General features: G+C 43.2%; 1 protein-coding gene across 1 annotated transcript; it reads right to left on the bottom strand.

The window, feature by feature from the left end:
* Positions 1-1,475: 1,475 nt before the first annotated feature.
* Positions 1,476-14,358, bottom strand: FAM210B (family with sequence similarity 210 member B). Its single transcript, XM_038750626.1, has 3 exons — positions 14,166-14,358; positions 4,048-4,208; positions 1,476-3,779 (listed from the first exon to the last, which is right to left on the bottom strand). Exons 1-3 carry the CDS (start codon positions 14,349-14,351, stop codon positions 3,563-3,565), a joined length of 564 nt encoding a protein of 187 aa, XP_038606554.1. The 5' UTR covers positions 14,352-14,358; the 3' UTR covers positions 1,476-3,562.
* Positions 14,359-15,135: the final 777 nt, after the last annotated feature.

Genomic DNA, 15,135 nt, shown 5'->3' with positions numbered 1-15,135 from the left:
AGGTAACTGAGGCATAGAGAAGTGAAGTGACTTGCCCAAGGTCACACAGCAGACAAGTGGCAGAGAGGGGATTAGAACCCATGACCTTCAGACACCCAGATCTGTGCTCTATCCACTCAGCCATGCTGCTTCAACCCACTCTGCTTCTCCACTGCCTCACTCCCTTTACCTCTTGCCTATGTCCTCTTCCTGACCTGAACTTCCCTCCTGCTTTTTATATCAGACAAACCACCACTTTCTCCACCTTTTAAAGTCTCTTTAAAATCACAGCTCCGAGGCCCTCCCCGAGAAAGCCCTCCTTTGTCCTACTCGCTCTTTCCAAAATCACCTAGGCAGCTCCTTGGATCTGTAAACTTTTAGCAGTTGATATTAAACCCATGGCACTCCTGGCCCTCTTTTTTAAACCTTGCCATTTCCTCTATGTGTAAGAATGTTGATCTCTCCCTTTAGACAGTAAGCTCCTTGTAGACAGGCATCATGTCTAACTCTACCAACTCAATTGTACTTCTTCAAACGCTACAGCACTCTGCACATAAGCAGTCATGCCAATGTTCAGGACAGTATGTTTATGGCTTGAGAGCCGGGGAGTTGTGGTGCTTACAAGAAGAGGAACAATAGGTAGGGGAGAAGTCTAGGGAGGGAAGGTGAGATTGAAACTTTGCACAAAAGGTGGTGCAGAATGCAGGCTGTCAACTTCTGTTTTCAGACAGTGTTGGGCTGTGTGTAGTGATTAGTAATTAGTACTCAATTGTATTTGAGCACCTACTGTGTGCAGAGCCCTGTATTAAAGTGCTCGGGAGACTGCAGTATAACAGACACATTCCCTGCCCACAATGTGCTTACAGGAGACCTCCGGTCACTCATGTGTTCCACTTAATATGGAGACAAGTGAATTATTAGGTCAATGACTGTTGTGCCACCCTCACAGGATCAGTGAAAGTCTCAAGGTCCTGTTGAAGTCTTATATTGGCCTCTGTTGGTTCTTTAGCCTGTGACATGGACAAGCGTTAAGTGTTCTCTTTTCTCCCCCTCCTTTAAATCAATCCTATCTAGACATGTTAACAGGCAGGGGGTAGGAGAAGACATAGGAATGAACGATGAACCTGCAGCTAAGCAAAACAACTCAAAACAAAACAAACAACAAACAACAACTTAGAACAAAGAAAAATACACCGTGTGCATGGCCCTTTACTCAAATGGAACCAAGGACCCCAATGCTTTGCACATAGTAAGTGCTTAACGAATGCCATTATTATAACTCTGGATGAAGGAAGTGACTCATCTTTAGTTTTCATTGTTAGGTTATTCACACCACTAAGACTAGTAATCTAAGTATGTCAGCACAAGTTTGACACCTAAGCTTCTTGGGGTCTTTAATTATATTCTTACGTAAACTTTCTAGCTGATCAATAGTCTGTCACACCTCACTCTCACACTGCAATTCCCATCAGTCATTAAAGTGTCCCACCATTAAGTCACACAGGCAACATAAAATAACACTTTATTGAAACCCTGCAACAGTACACTTGTCCCATTACATCAGAAAGCAATTATAAACAATTTGTCTAAATAAGAATTTAAAAATATTTTCTCACTGAATAATATACCTTACAAAACTGACCATCTAAGCATGTATCAGAAAATTTCCAATTCCAGCTTCTCATATACGGAACTGGAGGTAAGATAGGTCAAGCTAAATTGTCATCTTGAAAATACAAAACTTAGCTGTTTCTTTACCTTGCTGGTGAAATAATATTCCCCACTGTTACACTCCCCTCAGATGTGGTTATTCATCTTGGTATCCCTAGCTGAAGGAGTAGCTGATGCTGGAGCATTGTAAGAAGAAAAGAATATGGCTATTTACGTGCTTAAATATTTAGGAATGTTTCTTCCTTCCTATTGACTCCTTCCCATTTCCTGCAAAAGCAACTTTACAGAAATGGTCTTCCAAAATTCACCTACACCATTAACCCAGTTTAGAAAAAAATGGTTATTAGACTTAAGATGGTGTACGTAACAGGAAGAAACTACACATAGATTTTGTTCAGGTGCATTTTTAAAGGCCACAAAAGGTTTATATACTAGCTGGTCACAAATTGCTCAGGAACAACTAGTCAAGCATTTGCAGTGTAAGGCCCACTACGAACTATAGCAGTTACTGTATTTCTAACTCCTTTGCATGTAGAACACAGTTGCTAATGCATACAGATCACTGACAAGAGGCTTATGAATTTCCAAACTTCAGTCACTGATCCAATACAGCAGTAGGAAAAAAAAAACTCAGCAATAAAGTTTTATAGCCTAAGAATTTTCATTTGACAAATGCTTAATAAGGACTCTGCGCAAGATCTGAATGATTCAGTTTACCCTAGCACCCTGGAGTTTAGAGTGCTTAGGACAGCAACAAATGATACCTAGCCAAAGCCTTGCAGATTTCCAGAGAAATAAATATTGCAAATTTAGCACTAGCTTCATTTCAGTGGGCCAGCTGTGGGCCCATTTCAGTGGGCACAAGTCACTGACCTAATTTCTGCATAGTAAGTCTTCACCTGCTAATTGGGAGCTTGCCTCTGTTACTAATTAAGAAATTGGAATGAATTCCTTATTAGAAATCTTGGCTAGCTCTACTCATTGTCAACATCAATGTTAACTGAATATACAATCAATATATCATATACTGGAACAGTTTATAAGCATACCTCTTTTAGTTTAATCTATTCAACTTCCATTTGCAGAGTCCTACAGGAATGTTCACCCAGCTGGAAAATCTTTCTAAATTTTTCAAAACAATAGGACTCTACATTGCAATAACTCCCTCAAAAAGCTGCATCTATTGGGCCTTCTGTAATTTAAGAAAAGATATTAAATGGCATTTTGAGCAGAGCTGCTAGGAGTTGATGTCTATTTGTTTTGATGTCTGACTCCCCCCCTGCCCTAGACTGTGAACTTGTGGGCAGGGACTGTCACTCTTTGTTGCTATACTGTACTTTCCCAAGCGCTTAGTACAGTGCTTTGCACACAGTAAGCACTCAATAAATACACTTGAATGAAGTTAGAGCAAACATCACAGAAAAACTACCAATCCCCCATTCCTCCAAAGTTTGACACTGGAGCTAGATTATATCTTTGGTTGTAGAACAGCAAGTTTTACTTTATTAATTGTAGCAAATGCAGTTATTTTAGATAGACAGAATTCCATGTCAAGCCTGGGGCAGTGGGCCAAAGTACAACCTAAATCGAGTAAATTGTTTTAACAGGTCTGTTATCATTGCTGTTGGTGAACTGGATGGCAGGTTATCTTCCTGTGGATGCTAGACCTACCATGCTCCCTCCAAAACAACATTTGTATGGTAGTGATTTTAGATAGCAACTCTTTTGTTTTTAAAGTTTTGCTGATATACTGAAATGTACGCACTGGGAATCTCTGAGTAATAAATTTGCCAGTAAAGACCAACTCATATTCTAAAAATGCAAAGAAAGATAAATCCATTAACCTAGTCCTAAATATTGTTTTTTAAAAATGCCTCAAGTGTTTACGTGGTGTATGTGTTTCAAGCTTTTATCATGGATTTGGAGCAGGAGGCTTAAAAAACCCCACTTTCCGAAAGTATCTGACAATCAGTGGGACGGAAACTATGGTGATGCTAATCCGCATCGGAGCCAACAGTTTGTGAATGGCATAGGCTACCACAAATGTGCTTGTCCCGGCGGCTACTTTGGATTGTACGAAACTTTCTTTAAATCCAATTTTGATGAGAATTGCTGGGACGTCCACGCCACTGGAGGGGGAAAAAAAAAGGAAGCGTTAGTCCATGAAAAGGGTACTCCTGGTTTTTGGAACTACTTATGGGACAACTCCAAATTTCTGAGTAGGTTCTGAGTAGGCATTTAAAAAGACAGATGAGCATAAAGTTGGTTTAAGTTCACCAAGTGTTACTGACACATTTCAGATAGGAAAAGAAACAGAAAAGCACAGTGACAAATGCTGTTCTTAGAAACCTTTTTAAGAAAAATTTTATCATTAAAGCTGGCAAGATCCAAGCATACCTGGAAACAACAAGGTAGAATATTCCCAGAGACATCAATGAGATTCCAATGTGGAACGAGACCCCCACAGCTCCGTATTCTTTAAAAATCTTTTTCAGTTGTTGTGATTTGCTAGGCTTCTGCTCATCCCCATGGCTGGGAGCTGTCATTTTATTTGGGTCCTACACACACACACACACACAAACACAAGAAGGGACTGACGTTAGGACAGACAACTAGAACTACCCAATACTACCCAACACATGCTTTCATATAAAAATTTTGGCCATCTACAACCAACTTAGAATTGAAAAGACAAACCCGCCCCATGCATCAATCCACCCCCACCGCCGTATGAGGGATGGTGTTTGAAAGTACATTATCTGCTAAGTATACAAAATTCATTAATTCAATCGTTTGAATGGAGTAAGAAGTTGCCTTGCACATTAGATTTTAAAACTTACAGCAGAGGAAGAACATTGTAGCGGCAGAATATGTTTGGTTCCAGATAAACTAATTTTTTTTTTAAAGGAATTCCTTCTTAACAAGGGAGGGGCTGAGCCCACTGTTGGGTAGGGACTGTCTCTATATGTTGCCAATTTGTACTTCCCAAGCGCTTAGTACAGTGTTCTGCACATAGTGAGTGCTCAATAAATACGACTGATGATGATGATGATGGCCTGGTGAAAAAGAGTACTGGAACATTGGGGAATCTTAATCCTTTCACACCCAACAGTCTTGAAGGGTGGTGATCAGGATCATGGATTCTTTCACTCATTCATTCATTCAATTGTATTTACTGAGCGCTTACTGTGTGCAGAGCACTGTACTAAGCGCTTGGGAAGTACAAGTTGGTAACATATAGGGACGGTCCCTACCCAACAACGGGCTCACAGTCTAGAAAGGGGAGACAGACAACAAAACAAAACATGTGGACAGGTGTCAAGTCATCAGAATAAATAGAAGTAAAGCTAGATGCACATCATTAACAAAATAAATAGAATAGTAAATATGTACAGGTAAACTAAATAGAGTAATAAATCTGCATAAACATATAAACAGGTGCTGAGGGGAGGGGAAGGAGGTAGGGTGGGGGGGGGGACGGTGAGGGGGAGAGGAAAAAGGCTCAGTCTGGGAAGGCCTCCTGGAGGAGGTGAGCTCTCAGTACGGCTTTGAAGGGAGGAAGAGAGCTAGCTTGGCGGATGTGCGGAGGGAGGGCATTCCGGGCCAGGGGGAGGACGTGGGCCGGGGGTCGACAGCGGGACAGGCAAGAACGAGGCACAGTGAGGAAGTTAGCGGTAGAGGATCGGAGGGTGCGGGCTGGGCTGTAGAAGGAGAGAAAGAAGGTGAGGTAGGAGGGGGCAAGGTGATGGAGAGCCTTGAAGCCGAGAGTGAGGAGTTTTTGCTTGATGTGTAGGTTGACTAGTAGCCACTGGAGATTTTTGAGGCAGGGAGTAACATGCCCAGAGCGTTTCTGCACAAAGATGATCCGGGCAGCAGCGTGAAGTATAGATTGAAGTGGGGAGAGACAGGAAAATGGGATATTTTGTTTATGTCATGGAAGACAAGTTAATTAAGAAAAGTCCTGGAATTTTTGTTAACAATGTTTATTGATTAATCAATGGTATTTATTGAGCACTTACTATGTGCAGAGCACTGTTCTAAGCACTTGGGAGAATAAGCAGACATGTTCCCTGCCCATAACGAGTCTAGAGGGGGAGACAGACATTAATATGAATAAATACAGAATTTATAATAAAGATATGCATATGAGTGCTGTAGGGTTGGGGGTGGGATAAATATCAAATGTTCCAAACGAACATTTAAGCCTCCTCTGCAAGTGTTAGTGGCACGCTAAACGGGAGGAATAAAAGTATTCCAAAACTCTGGATTTTCTTTTTCTGGGTGGTAAGACTTTTCTTTTGCAGATGTCAAAGCAGAATTCAATTCCATTAAAATAAATTTCGGCAAATCCTAAAACTCACGCCACTTTCAGTCTCAGCCCAACTCCACAAGACTTCATCCTCTCTAAAGGGCTCTAAACCCTTTTTCGTTTGACTCCAGACAGCCAAGTAATCCCATGTACCAACCACCCAAGAGAATTTCATCTCAAGCAGTTTTCTCTTTGCTAATCTGAGATGATGCTCTTAACTATCAGCTAGAATGGCAGCTTTCCAGATTGAAATATGTACCACATAACTCAATTTTTCATTTACTTTGAACATGAATGTGAGCACTGTCCCACACCTTTAGTCAGGCCTATTGCTTCATTACATTCTATTCCCAGCTCTATCACTAGTTTTTGTGACCCTGGGCAAGTCCCTTAGCTTCTCTTGCCTCAATTACCTCACCTGAAAAACGGGGATAAAATACCTGTCCTCCCTCCCTCTTACACTTTGAGCTCCATGTGAGATGGACTGTGCCAATCGGCTTATACTCGAATCTACCCCAGTGCTTGGCACAAAGTAACTGCTTAACATACCACAATTATTATTGTTAAATGTATGTCTTTACCATCCTTCTGAGGCCCTAAACAAAATGTCACACACGCCATGACCGTGAGACCCAAACTATCCATCCAAACCAAGATGTACTTATTTGCAAAGGTTATGAACTTCACTCTTTACACTCCCTTGCCAAGACAGCCGTCCTCTGTTTCTCAAGTAGACGAAAAATTCACATGCAACACTAAAATGAAGACCCAAAATACTAGCACTAAGTCCGTTTGTTGTAGTGTATTCTTCAGTTTCATGCCAAGTGACAGGGGCCACAGAATTAGCTTACTTCAGGACCTTTCAGCTCTGAGTTGTGTTTTCCTGTCTTGACTTTTGTTAGTGTCCTATGGGCATTTAAAAAATACGGTTATAAAATACCATTAAAAAAACCAAAATGTTGAATAATTTTGAAAATAAAATTAATATCTCCAAAACTAGCTGCCAGCAAGTCAAACTAACTGAACCCTAAACGGTTATTAGATGAGGTCTTTTTCTATGCCACATGAAAGTCCCAGAGGAACAAAACAAAAAAGGCTATCAGTGACTCTCAACGACTCTCCATTACCTCTTATAAGGGAAGCTACGGCTAACTGAAATATACAGACAGGCCAAAACCTTCATTCTAATCTCTCCAACGCAACCCTTTATCCGTAAAATGAACTGAGTTGAATCAGTTTATTTTCCCGGCCTGGCCTCCGATAGAGAGCTAACGAATAGTGGAATGAGGGAAGGTTGAGACAGATAAGAATGGTCAGAGAAGCAAGAGGCTTGTGTAATTCACAGCATTGACAATTTGAATGCCAATGCAGACTCAAATACAAAAAAGTTACCGAGAGGCATTGTTGCTAAGTGGACTAAGCAAAAAAAACGGAGTACCTGTGGATTTTGAATTCCAACCCTGGCTTTGCCATTGTCCAAAAGTGGGACCCTGGCAGTTTTCTTTATGCTAACTCAGGTAAAAAAAACCTCAAACAACAAAGCCAGGGTCTGTTGGGGAAAGAAAAGAATTGGATAAAGGGACATTCCAATGGCCCCATCTCCACAGCCACAGAGTAGGCTGCTATTGGACTCTCAGGCCAGCAGATTTAGTGGTTGTCTATTTGGGCAATGGATGTCTTTAGTTAAAGAAAGGTCAAAACAACGTACAGTGATCACCAAGCACAGGGCCCATTGGGAGGTGGAGGATGCACGGGCTAGAAACTTTCGGTCCTATCTTGCTGTTGGCCTCTGCTTGGCCCTGTGGAAAATGGAGATAAAATACCTGTCCTCAGAAGCTAGACAGCTAATTCTGGAAATGTTAGTGGGACTAGGAGTGAGCTGGGGCTGAATGGAAAGTGACCTGGACCTCCTTTCTGAGCAGGGGTTTTGGGCAGGTACAATTGGGGCATGCACAACCGTCGCTATCAGCTACTGGGAGCTGTAGTCCCACGGACACACGGCCAAAACTATACATAAGGCAGTAATGATCCAAGCACGGCCCGGCCACCCAGGCTGAAATGGGGAGGGGGAGGATGGTAGCAGAGCCACAGAGGACCATACGTACACATCTGTAATTTGTTTATATTGACGTCTGCCTCCCCTTCTAGACTGGAAGCTCGATGTAGCAGGGAATGTCGTTTATTCTTATACTGTCCTTGACTATTTTTGAGAGATTATTATTTGCGCATGTGTGTCCCGTAATTCTCTTTTCCTCCTGATGCTGTCTACACTCGCATTTGCATCCCCAAAAGGAGAACTCCATAATAGGAAAAAAAAAAAAGCAAATCTAGGGAACTGAGAAAAGCACACATTTTTTGAATTTTCAGAACTTTTCTGTGTGGTGTGGATTTGCAATATTCTTCTTAGCAGTGGCAGTTATCCCACTGCCTAAAGAAATGAGAAGAGAGATCCCCTCAGCCTGAGCCAAAGCGAAGTTTATATAAAGTGTTCTTTATGCTGAACACATTTTTTCTTATGGGCAAGCAAGCATTTTTTCCCCCTTAGAAACACATAGAATCAAGTCTCCAGATGAAATACTGTGTAGCATAGGACTGCCTCTCCCAAGCACTTAATACATTGCTTTGCACACAATAAGCACTCAAATACGACTGAATGAATCAATCAATCAATCGTATTTATTGAGCGCTTACTATGTGCAGAGCACTGTACTAATGTACGAATGAATATGGGCCTCACCTGAACTCCATCAGGGCAGATTTAGGCACTCTATATTCTGCACCCAGGACACATTTAAATAGCATTACTCTCAAAAGTGCCAATTTTCGAAGGGAGGTGGGGGGAATAGGCACAAAATTAGCAGTGGGCCATAATTCCACCCAACGCTTCAGCCTCTCCCCTGTCCGAGCAACTGTATTTATTGAGTTCTCCCTAGGCAGATTGACAAGCATAATAGCCTCACACATGCAAATTTCTAGTAACCAATATTAGAAATGCAATTAATCTGTCTTACTGAGTAACTCCATGGGCAGAATCCAGCCACATATTTAGAGAATTTGCTTTCGGAACTACTACCACCTTAGCATCACTTGGGCATCTGTCACTGTTTCATGGTGTTTCAAGGAAAATTTCTGAGTGAAACAAATTCTAGCAGTACATGGCCTGCACTTGCCGTTCTAACTGTACCAGGGCCTGAAAAGCTAAAAAAAAACATGATGAAGTCTGAAGGCCCAAAAACCTACAGTTCTGAGCTAGGATTTCTGGAACCACACAACATCCCCATTACTCCAGATGGAGAATGCACACCAACACTTGACATTACTGGGAAAAAGGAGAAAGCAGCAGTGAAAAGTGACATCGTAAACAACTTAAGTTTGGGCGGTCCGGATGGGATAGGGGGCGGCTGGCTGGGTCAGACAAGAGTGGGAGTTCTCTTTGCAGTGTTAGAGGGAGGGTGGCCTTTTGTTTAGCCACCATTCATTCATTCATTAACAGGATGTCGTATGTATGCTGGCACTTTGCTGGGAGTTAGAAGGAAGGACAGAAGAGTTGATCACGGCTCCCAGAGTTACAAAATTGGGGTTAATCAAATGAGCCAAAGTATGCAAAACTCAATGAAAAGTATATACATGACCTGCACTTGGGTTTCTAACTGCACCCTGGGCCTGAAAACGCTAAACTTAAAAACTTTGTACATATACACAGACACACACACACACACACACACACACACATATAGAGTATATAGCATATATATATAATACATTATATATATTATATATATATGTATAGCATATCTATCTATCTATATATCTATAGCACATCTATCTATATGTATCTATATATATCTATATATAGTGAGCCCCACGTGGGACAGGGACTGTGTCCAACCCAATTTGCTTGTATCCACCCCAGCGCTTGGTACAGTACCTGGCACATAATAAGCACTTAACAAATACCACAAGTATATACATATGCACATACATACGTACTTCTAGACTATGAGCCCGTTGTTGGGTAGGGACCATCTCTATATGTTGCCCACTTGTACATCTCCAGAGCTTGATCCAGTGCTCTGCACACAGTAAGTGCTCAATACGATTGATTGAATGAATATATATCTATATAGAGTGAGCCCCACGTGGGACAGGGACTGTGTCCAACCCAATTTGCTTGTATCCACCCCAGTGCTTGGTACAGTACCTGGCACATAATAAGCACTTAACAAATACCACAAGTATATACATATACACATACATACGTACTTCTAGGCTAAGAGCCCGTTGTTGGGTAGGGACCATCTCTATATGTTGCCCACTTGTACTTCTCCAGAGCTTAGTCCAGTGCTCTGCACACAGTAAGTGCTCAATACGATTGAATGAATGAATGTATATATATAGTGAACCCCATGTGGGACAGGGACTGTGTCCAACCCAATTTGCTTGTATCCACCCCAGCGCTTGGTACAGTACCTGGCACATAATAAGCACTTAACAAATACCACAATTATCTACCTATACACATACATACGTACTTCTAGACTATGAACCCGTTGTTGGGTAGGGACCATCTCTATACGTTGCCCACTTGTACTTCTCCAGGGCTTAATCCAGTGCTCTGCACACAGTAAGCGCTCAATACGATTGAGTGAATGAATATACATATATACATATATATCTATATATAGTGAGCCCCACGTGGGACAGGGACTGTGTCCAACCCAATTTGCTTGCATCCACCCCAGCACTTGGTACAGTACCTGGCACATAATAAGCACTTAACAAATACCACAAGTATATACATATACACATACATATGTGCTTCTAGACTAAGAGAAGGGTAGGGTAGGGACCATCTCTATATGTTGCCCACTTGTACTTCTCCAGAGCTTAGTCCAGTGTTCTGCACACAGTAAGCGCTCAATACGATTGAATGAATGAATATATATATATATCTATATATATATATCTATATATCTATCTATATCTATATAGAGTGAGCCCCACGTGGGACAGGGACTGTGTCCAACCCAATTTGCTTGCATCCACCCCAGCACTTGGTACAGTACCTGGCACATAATAAGCACTTAACAAATACCACAAGTATATACATGTGCACATACATACGTACTTCTAGACTATGAGCCCGTTGTTGGGTAGGGACCATCTCTATATGTTGCCCACTTGTACATCTCCAGAGCTTGATCCAGTGCTCTGCACACAGTAAGTGCTCAATACGATTGATTGAATGAATATATATCTATATAGAGTGAGCCCCACGTGGGACAGGGACTGTGTCCAACCCAATTTGCTTGTATCCACCCCAGTGCTTGGTACAGTACCTGGCACATAATAAGCACTTAACAAATACCACAAGTATATACATATACACATACATACGTACTTCTAGGCTAAGAGCCCGTTGTTGGGTAGGGACCATCTCTATATGTTGCCCACTTGTACTTCTCCAGAGCTTAGTCCAGTGCTCTGCACACAGTAAGTGCTCAATACGATTGAATGAATGAATGTATATATATAGTGAACCCCATGTGGGACAGGGACTGTGTCCAACCCAATTTGCTTGTATCCACCCCAGCGCTTGGTACAGTACCTGGCACATAATAAGCACTTAACAAATACCACAATTATCTACCTATACACATACATACGTACTTCTAGACTATGAACCCGTTGTTGGGTAGGGACCATCTCTATACGTTGCCCACTTGTACTTCTCCAGGGCTTAATCCAGTGCTCTGCACACAGTAAGCGCTCAATACGATTGAGTGAATGAATATACATATATACATATATATCTATATATAGTGAGCCCCACGTGGGACAGGGACTGTGTCCAACCCAATTTGCTTGCATCCACCCCAGCACTTGGTACAGTACCTGGCACATAATAAGCACTTAACAAATACCACAAGTATATACATATACACATACATATGTGCTTCTAGACTAAGAGAAGGGTAGGGTAGGGACCATCTCTATATGTTGCCCACTTGTACTTCTCCAGAGCTTAGTCCAGTGTTCTGCACACAGTAAGCGCTCAATACGATTGAATGAATGAATATATATATATATCTATATATATATATCTATATATCTATCTATATCTATATAGAGTGAGCCCCACGTGGGACAGGGACTGTGTCCAACCCAATTTGCTTGCATCCACCCCAGCACTTGGTACAGTACCTGGCACATAATAAGCACTTAACAAATACCACAAGTATATACATGTGCACATACATACGTACTTCTAGACTATGAGCCCGTTGTTGGGTAGGGACCATCTCTATATGTTGCCCACTTGTACATCTCCAGAGCTTGATCCAGTGCTCTGCACACAGTAAGTGCTCAATACGATTGATTGAATGAATATATATCTATATAGAGTGAGCCCCACGTGGGACAGGGACTGTGTCCAACCCAATTTGCTTGTATCCACCCCAGTGCTTGGTACAGTACCTGGCACATAATAAGCACTTAACAAATACCACAAGTATATACATATACACATACATACGTACTTCTAGGCTAAGAGCCCGTTGTTGGGTAGGGACCATCTCTCTATGTTGCCCACTTGTACTTCTCCAGAGCTTAGTCCAGTGCTCTGCACACAGTAAGTGCTCAATACGATTGAATGAATGAATGTATATATATAGTGAACCCCATGTGGGACAGGGACTGTGTCCAACCCAATTTGCTTGCATCCACCCCAGCACTTGGTACAGTACCTGGCACATAATAAGCACTTAACAAATACCACAAGTATATACATGTGCACATACATACGTACTTCTAGACTATGAGCCCGTTGTTGGGTAGGGACCATCTCTATATGTTGCCCACTTGTACATCTCCAGAGCTTGATCCAGTGCTCTGCACACAGTAAGTGCTCAATACGATTGATTGAATGAATATATATCTATATAGAGTGAGCCCCACGTGGGACAGGGACTGTGTCCAACCCAATTTGCTTGTATCCACCCCAGCGCTTGGTACAGTACCTGGCACATAATAAGCACTTAACAAATACCACAAGTATATACATGTGCACATACATACGTACTTCTAGACTATGAGCCCGTTGTTGGGTAGGGACCATCTCTATATGTTGCCCACTTGTACTTCTCCAGGGCTTAATCCAGTGCTCTGCACACAGTAAGCGCTCAATACGATTGATTGAATGAATATATATCTATATAGAGTGAGCCCCACGTGGGACAGGGACTGTGTCCAACCCAATTTGCTTGTATCCACCCCAGTGCTTGGTACAGTACCTGGCACATAATAAGCACTTAACAAATACCACAAGTATATACATATACACATACATACGTACTTCTAGACTAAGAGAAGGGTAGGGTAGGGACCATCTCTATATGTTGCCCACTTGTACTTCTCCAGAGCTTAGTCCAGTGTTTCTGCACACAGTAAGCGCTCAATACGATTGAATGAATGAATATATATCTATCTATCTATCTATCTATATAGAGTGAGCCCCACGTGGGACAGGGACTGTGTCCAACCCAACTTGCTTGCATCCACCCCAGCGCTTGGTACAGTACCTGGCACATAATAAGCACTTAACAAATACCACAAGTATATACATATACACATACATACGTACTTCTAGACTAAGAGAAGGGTAGGGACCATCTCTATATGTTGCCCACTTGTACTTCTCCAGAGCTTAGTCCAGTGTTCTGCACACAGTAAGCGCTCAATACGATTGAATGAATGAATATATATATATATATATATGTATACACATATAGACACACACTGAGATGAGGATGGTGTTGGCGGGGAGCTAGAGGTAGAAATCGTCAGCTGTGGGGAGGGGTGTGCAGGCTCGGTCCCTCTCCTTCGAGGGCGGGGGGCCCTGGATGTGCCCGTCCGGCTGTCGGTCGGTGGGCGGGCCCTACTCAATCAATCAATCAATCAATCAATCGTATTTATTGAGCGCTTCCTGCGTGCAGAGCACCGTACGAAGCGCTTGGGAAGTCCAAGGGGGCCACATCTAGAGACGGGCCCTACCCAACGGCGGGCCCACAGTCTAGAAGGGGGAGGCGGAGAACGAAACCAAACGTACTAACGAAATAAAATAAGTAGACTAGATTAGGTACAAGTCAAATAAATAAATAAATAAATAAATAAATAAATAAATGGGCCGTTGTGGCATCCGTCTCACCGTGGGTGCGGCTGCCGGTGGGGCGGGCTTGGAGGTGAAGGGCCGCAGCCACTGCAGCGCCGGCGGGGGCGGCGGGGGCCGCGGGGCCCGGGGCCAGGGCGGCGGCGGGGAGGGTCCCGCGGTCCCGGAGCCCCGCGCGCTGCCCGCGCGCAGCAGGCGGGGCCCCGACCACCAAACACGGTGCATGATAACCGGGGCAACCGGACCGCGGAACGGACGGACGGACGGACGGACGGACGGACGGACGGACGGCCCGCCCGCCTCCTCCTCCTCCTCCTTAAAGAGACAGCAGCACCGGGCCGCTCTTCATTCATTCATTCATTCATTCATTCATTCATTCATTCATTCGTTCATTCATTCGTTCGTCCGTCCGTTCGTCAGTTCAGCGTGGCTCGGCGGAAAAGAGTACGGACTTTGGCGTCGGAGGTCACGGGTTCGAATCCCGCCGATTGTCAGCCGTGTGACTTCGGGCCGGTCGCTTCAATCAATCCATCAATCAATCAATCAATGGTATTTATGGAGTGCTTACTATGCGCAGAGCGCTGCGCTAAGCGCCTGGGAAGTACAAGTTGGCAACATATAGAGACGGTCCCTACCCAACAGGGGGCTCCCAGTCTAAAAACGTCACTTCTCTGGGCCTCAGTGACCTCATCTGTAAAATGGGGATTAAGACTGCGAGCCCCCTGTGGGACAACCGATCACCTTGTAACCTCCCCAGCGCTTAGAACAGTGCTGTGCACATAGGAAGCGCTTAATAAATGCCATGATGATGATGATCCATTCCCAGACTGAGCCCCCCTCCTTCCTCTCCCCCTCTCCATCTCCCACCGTCTTGCCTCCTTCCCTTCCCCACAGCACCTGTATAGATGTTTGGACAGATTTATTACTCTGTTTATTTATTTGACTTGTACATATCTATTCTAGTTACTTTATTTTGTCAATGCGTTTGGTTTCGTTCTCTGTCTCCCCC

Source organism: Tachyglossus aculeatus, chromosome 8 (genome assembly GCF_015852505.1).
Source record: "Tachyglossus aculeatus isolate mTacAcu1 chromosome 8, mTacAcu1.pri, whole genome shotgun sequence".
NCBI lineage: Eukaryota > Metazoa > Chordata > Mammalia > Monotremata > Tachyglossidae > Tachyglossus > Tachyglossus aculeatus.
This window is presented reverse-complemented; position numbering and strand designations above follow the sequence as displayed.

What these genes read in the sequence shown, in the direction of transcription:
- FAM210B (XM_038750626.1), bottom strand. Translation starts at nt 14,351, where the DNA reads ATGCACCGTGTTTGGTGGTCGGGGCCCCGCCTGCTGCGCGCGGGCAGC. An exon ending in CACCGGCAGCCGCACCCACG is followed by an intron (nt 4,209 to 14,165) that starts GTGAGACGGATG and finishes GTGTGTGTGTAG; the next exon opens with GACCCAAATAAAATGACAGC. An exon ending in TTCTACCTTGTTGTTTCCAG is followed by an intron (nt 3,780 to 4,047) that starts GTATGCTTGGAT and finishes TTCCCCCTCCAG; the next exon opens with TGGCGTGGACGTCCCAGCAA.